This window comes from Pestalotiopsis fici (assembly GCF_000516985.1).
Source record: "Pestalotiopsis fici W106-1 unplaced genomic scaffold PFICI_Scf_5, whole genome shotgun sequence".
Taxonomy (NCBI): Eukaryota; Fungi; Ascomycota; class Sordariomycetes; order Amphisphaeriales; family Sporocadaceae; genus Pestalotiopsis; species Pestalotiopsis fici.
The window spans coordinates 3,277,106-3,283,105 of NW_006917095.1; the positions used below are offsets into that span (position 1 = coordinate 3,277,106).

General features: G+C 51.5%; 3 protein-coding genes across 3 annotated transcripts; 2 read left to right on the forward strand and 1 right to left on the reverse strand.

The window, feature by feature from the left end:
- Positions 1-427: 427 nt before the first annotated feature.
- Positions 428-1,565, forward strand: PFICI_08298 (uncharacterized protein; the record flags this gene model as incomplete). Its single annotated transcript, XM_007836879.1, has 4 exons — positions 428-499; positions 569-579; positions 667-839; positions 940-1,565. The coding sequence occupies 4 exons, from the start codon at positions 428-430 to the stop codon at positions 1,563-1,565; spliced, it is 882 nt and encodes a 293-aa protein (XP_007835070.1).
- A 262-nt stretch (positions 1,566-1,827) lies between these two features.
- PFICI_08299 (uncharacterized protein) lies at positions 1,828-2,972 on the reverse strand (the record flags this gene model as incomplete). Its single annotated transcript, XM_007836880.1, has 2 exons — positions 1,828-2,854; positions 2,914-2,972. The coding sequence occupies 2 exons, from the start codon at positions 2,970-2,972 to the stop codon at positions 1,828-1,830; spliced, it is 1,086 nt and encodes a 361-aa protein (XP_007835071.1).
- A 739-nt stretch (positions 2,973-3,711) lies between these two features.
- On the forward strand, positions 3,712-5,625 carry PFICI_08300 (uncharacterized protein; the record flags this gene model as incomplete). Its single annotated transcript, XM_007836881.1, has 1 exon — positions 3,712-5,625. One exon carries the CDS (start codon positions 3,712-3,714, stop codon positions 5,623-5,625), a length of 1,914 nt encoding a protein of 637 aa, XP_007835072.1.
- Positions 5,626-6,000: the final 375 nt, after the last annotated feature.

Genomic DNA, 6,000 nt, shown 5'->3' on the forward strand with positions numbered 1-6,000 from the left:
AAGCCATTCCGACTATATACACACGATTGTCTTCTGTACGTTTTGTCAGTTGTTTTCTAAGCTGTTTCGTATAATGAAGCTTCGAACGAATGATGACTTATCCTCGTATTAAATGTCAAGTCAATCCGCCGTGTTCAATAAGGATCAGATAGATCTTAACCCACAGTCACATATGTGATTATGCCATGAATTGGCGAGTATGCATATAGTGCGGGCCAGGTAGGGTGGGGAAACTCTAGCGGGCCACATACGTAGAGCCATTCCTATGTTGCCAAATGACGCTGGCGATAGATATCACACATCAATTTCTTGAGACCAACTTCATCTGCCAATTCTCCTTGGTGTCAAACGCCACTCCGACCAGACTTTTCAAGCAGGGTCAATGAATAGAAAGATCTTCGGTCGCTTCTCTCAAGAACTAAGGAACATGTCAAAACTCTCACCAGAGTCAAAAATCAGACTAGCTAGTGGCCATGATCTGCCACAGCTAGGATTCGGGGTTCGTGTTTACTACCCATCAGTCCCATGGACATTCTACTCGAACACTCAGACTGACGAGTGTACGTAGGTGTATCAAACGTGAGTTGGCGCCTGCTAACGCTTGCTCCCCTTCCAGACATCATTGAGCACGTCAAGAAAGACTACTGCTGACGCCACAAAACGCAGTCCCGTAGCGGAAGCCGAGCGTTGCGTGGTGGAAGCCCTCAATGCAGGCTACCGGCAGATCGACTCGGCCTCGGCATACCGAAACGAAGCACCTTGCGGCAGTGCCATTCGGTCCATGGCCTCTACCGTTCCAAGGTCTGAAGTCTTCTTCACGTCCAAGGTTCGGCCGAAAGGTATATCAACATACTTCAACCTCTTGAGCACCACAAACCCCTCCCATCTTCTTTGAATTGATCTACCATGTATGATGTCTTTCGGCTAAAATACAATCAGGCATGTCATACGAGTCCGCCAAAGCAACAGTCACCAGTACCTTGGACGAGACGGGTCTGAACTACATCGACCTGATGCTCCTCCACGCGCCGTACGGGGGCTCCGCCGCGCGCAAGGGGGCGTGGCGGGCGCTCGTAGAAGCCGTCGAGGCGGGCCACGTGCGCAGCATTGGCGTGAGCAACTATGGCGTGCACCACCTCCGGGAGCTCAAGGAGCACATTGCCGAGCTCGAGGCCGAGCGCGGCGGTCCCGGCCGGGGCGGCGTCATCAGTGTTGGGCAATGGGAGGTGCATCCGTGGCTCCCGCGCCCGGATATCGTGAGCTGGGCCCGGGACAATGGCGTTGCTGTACAAGCATTTTGTCCACTAGTCCGCGGCGAGAGGTGGGACGAGCAGGTTCTCAAGGATCTGGCAGCCAAACACGGCAAAACAGCTGCCCAAATTCTTATTAGGTGGAGTTTACAAAAGGGATATAGCCCACTTCCAAAGAGTGTTACCACGTCGCGCATCAAGGAGAATGCTAACGTGTTTGATTTTGAACTTGATGAGGAGGATATGCGAAAGCTGGAGACGGATCAATATGCACCTTGTACTTGGGATCCTACCACAAGCGCTATAGATAATTGAACGGTGATGTATAAAAAGACTATACAGTAACCAAGCCATTTTATGCAATGCCAGAACCTAATCCATCATAAGCCTCAAGTCGCTCAAGCCAGCCGAGCAGTTTGCACCGCATGTAATGTAAGTTCTGAAACGCCTTTTCCGATATGCAAATACCCTGCCCTAAAGGATACTGAACTTTATTCTGCTTTAAATTTCTCCAGTCCGTTTTATTGAAAGCGAGTGTTGAGTGGTCCATGCCAACAAAATAAATTCGAAACGGTGCTTAGGTGTGACCAGATCCAAGGCGTTCGAGTACTGGACGCTGATCCCAGCGTTCTTGGTCAATCTCACTTTCGGCCTCTTCGAAAGCTTCTTCATCATCATCGCCGGAAATCGACTCGTCCTTGCTATAGATGAAGAACTGGGCAAAAATGCCCAAATCGAGAAGGAGTGTGCCGAAACTGCCGGCCAACCACGACAGATTCACCAAGATATAGCGACCATATATCCGGCCAGCCTCACCTGAGCGGCAATGGTTTGGACTGGCACAAGTCGGCTCATATGCAAAGATTGACAGAACATACGTCAGGTTGCCCAGGCACGCAAAAAGGAAGAATAACATGGAAACGCCCTCCACAGACTTGCGACGCCAATTGAGCAGAATCTGGGGCAGACGAGAGCCAAGGTAGAGGACGGCACACAGCCAACCAAAGACCTGACCGAGGACGTCGAATTCAGGCAGGTTGTCGGCTGGCTGGGATGGCTTGCTTCGTGCGTAGCGACGGCTCAGATACCAGCCAGCGATGCCAGCAACACAAACCATCAGGATCGCCACGGCATTTCTGAAGGCAACCTGCAGTCTCGTTGATGGTGGAGGAGGCCGTGTGGGCGGTTCGGAGAGCATTGGTACGGCCGGAGACAGGTGGCTCCAGCTCTGGCTACTGTCCCGTCGTTCCCTAGAGTGAGCAAGCGGTCCAGGACCATTGAGCAGACCTGTCCTTTCGTCTGCTTCGCCCGTGGCTGGCCTTGGTGTCTTCTTTGGAGGTGGTGGCACCACCTCATCCTTCCATGTGAAACCTTTGTAGTAAAAGCATTGTCCTAGCAGTACCATGTCGGCTATGGTGTAGTAAATGGCGAGGATGAGCATCGTTGGCAATACGCCCTGAAATACTGCTCCCAGAATGTTGAAGACATCTCCCAGCAGCCATACAATGATGAATTGGAGCGAGAGACCATCAGCGGAGCTGCGCCTAAAGTTTTCGAGAATCTGCGGGCTGAAGACTACAACCCATGCTGCTATGGATATGGAGCTGGAAGCAGGTGATTGTCAGCACCGTCTGAGATCTTGCCATGATAAGTTTCGACTTACCCGCAAATTCCGGAGATGGCTTCAACATCCAAGTTGAGAGGACCAGTAGGGGGCGCCATGGCTTGGCAAGAGTCATGCAAGGATTTGTGCTTTCTGGTGATGTTCCAGGACGGCACTCAGATGGTGGTCTTTTCGAGACTAAAAAGAGGGAATATGGAATGCAAATTATCGCCCAAGCATCCGCATTGAAACAGCAGAATGGTTTCTACGACCAGAAGAGAAAAAGAGTCAAAGGTGTTAGCAAGTCGTGAAATCTCTTCCACCAGCACAACTCTGATTTTCCTAGCCTGGCTCGCATGGTACGTACAATCATGGTCATGGACGACCGATCACCGGCCCCATGCCCTCGCCCTGGGAGAAAAAAATGACGAGCGATGACGCGCTAGCTTGGCTATTGAAGGACCGTAGCCCCCTAGCAAGTCCCCACAGGCCTTTAGATCCCTGCAGCCACGGGGCCCTTTTCGCGGGGTAGCTTTGGTTGGCTGTCATTGTTTCCCGCCTACCGGTCCCAAAACTCAGTGCCCTGGTGGCCAGCGCCGCATTCGTCGGGGATAACTGGAATCCTTACCGGACCGTACGACCGGGCGTAGTGGACGCAGATCAATTTTCTGATAAACAAGTTCCATACAAACACGATAACCTCGATTGATTGCCCCCTTTCTCTGTATTACCGCGCCCAACGCACGAACCTTCTCGCTGCTTGTCCACCTCGACCACGCAAATTTCCCGTTCTAGCGTGAGAGCAATCTCAACTTGCACCCTTCTCGCCGATCATGTCGCCCGAGTAGAGGGGTTACCATGTCTGCCGATCTCTTCGCGGCCTTCGATGGCCCTTCGCAACCTCCCAATCAAGGGCAAAAGCAACAGCAGAATGCAGCGCAAGCAAAGACGCAGGCAAACGCTTTCTCATCCGATCCATTCGCGTTTTTGAGCTCTGCCGCTCAGAGCCCGGTAGTCTCGCAGACTCAACCATTCCCGTCCTTTCCGTCAACCAACAATGATCCGTGGGGAAGTTTCGCAGGCGGCCAAGGCATTCGCCAGCCGGCAAAGGCTGAAGTAAACGACGACAACGACGACAACGACGACGACGATGATGGATGGGGTGATTTTGAGACTGCAGACCCCATAGCACCGCCGGCCCCAAAGCTGGCCACGGCTGCTACCCCTATTCCGGCCTCGACGAAACCGCCGCCTCAGAACCCTGCCATACAACGGACGAGAATTATAAGGGCCCCAACCATTGAGTTGATGACCAACAGTCTCATTGATATTCCAGGCACAAATGTTTTGCCTGAAGAAGTCAGATCGCCACCATGGATGCGCCAGTCTTTTGACCGAGGGCAAAAATCCACACCGCCGCCAGCAGCGAAACCAATACAGCCCGTGCAGCAGCCCCAGAGGGCCGACCCCAATGTTTTATTTGATGCTGATGAGTTTGATGGAAAGGTCGCGGAAGATGATGATGACGACTTTGGGGACTTTGAGACAGTCGCCTCGCCTGCGCCTGCGCCGGCTGCATCTAGTGATCTATTATCCGATGACCTGTTCAGCCCACCTCCAACGGCTAGACCGACATCCACAACCAAGAGAATGAACACTGCTGATTTGCTCTCCTCTTTGACACTGGACGCGCCAGCATCTCCATATCCCCAAGCACCAAAATCCCCTGCTTTCCGAGACAGAAATCCTTTCCCGGGATTGGGTCTGAAAACACCTACAGAACCGGAACCTGTGCCAAAGAATGAGGATGCTAAAACCGCGACTCCTCTGACAGCGTGGCCGAGCTTCGATAATGATTCTACAAAAACCCAAACGGCCCGAAAGACCCAGAAAATCAATGATGGTTGGGACGCGTTTGATAGCTTGGCCGAGGAGCCTGCCGCCAGCAAGGAGGCAGACACAGCCAATGACGACTGGGGCGAATGGGACGCATTTGATAACCAAAAGTCAGAGCCCGTCAAGGCTCAAGCTACCGGCAGCACGGAAAGAGATGATGTATCGACATGGGCTTGGAACGCAATAGATAACCCAAATGACAAGTCGGTCGATACGAAGGCAGACTCAGCACCACCGATAAATATTCCGCCACCTTCAGTGTTATTATCCATCTTTCCGCAATTACTCGCTCAAGCAAACGATTCGCTATTCAAGCCGGTCAGTGGAAAGTCGACATCTATCAAAAACCGCATCTTGTCCGATCCTAAAACCGTTGATTTCCTGCGAGGTTATCTACTTCTTGCCACTGTAGCCGCCCGAATTATAGCTGGCCGGAAGCAGCGGTGGCATCGAGACAAATTCCTGTCACAAAGCATGTCCATTTCAGCTGCGGGAAGTAAGGGAATGAAATTAGCTGGAGTGGACAAGACACAAGCAATTCGAGAGGATCGAGAAGCAGCCGATGTTCTGGACCTTTGGAAAGAGCACGTGGGTCGTCTGCGCTCAGCAGTAGCGGCGGCCAACCAGTCAATCAAGGATGCATCACAGCAGCTCAAGATACCTGAACTTCGCGACAACATGCAGGCTCAGACGGCCAAGGGTGTGCTGACTGCCCCCAAAGCCTGTGTTATTTGTGGCATCAAACGAGATGAACGGCTAGCGCGGGTTGACTTTGATGTTGAAGATAGTTTTGGAGAATGGTGGACGGAACATTGGGGGCATACTGCATGCAAAAGGTTTTGGCTCAAACATGAGAGTGCCCTGCGCCAACGGTAAAGGGAAGGGGGAGGGTGTCCGGTATATCCCATTGATGAGCGAACATCCGCCTCAGTACATGACAATTTCATCAAACAGGGCTTAGAATATAGAGCATAGATCACATATGTTAGTTGGGAATGTGACAAGTTAGGTATCTAGAACCAGTCAGCGGAGCAAGGAGGTTTTGGCGCAGCACGTTGTCGAGAGTCGCCCACCTAAACCAGATGAAGTTCACTCTTGATCATATCATGGCATGTATCCCTGTTGTTAGGCGATGGAACGAGAGTTATTGGATCACAGACAACAGTTTAAACAATGGAAAGTTAAAAAAAAAAAAAAAAAAAAAAAACAAAAGTAAATAAACTTATTTTTAGTTTAACCGGAACGTAGAGA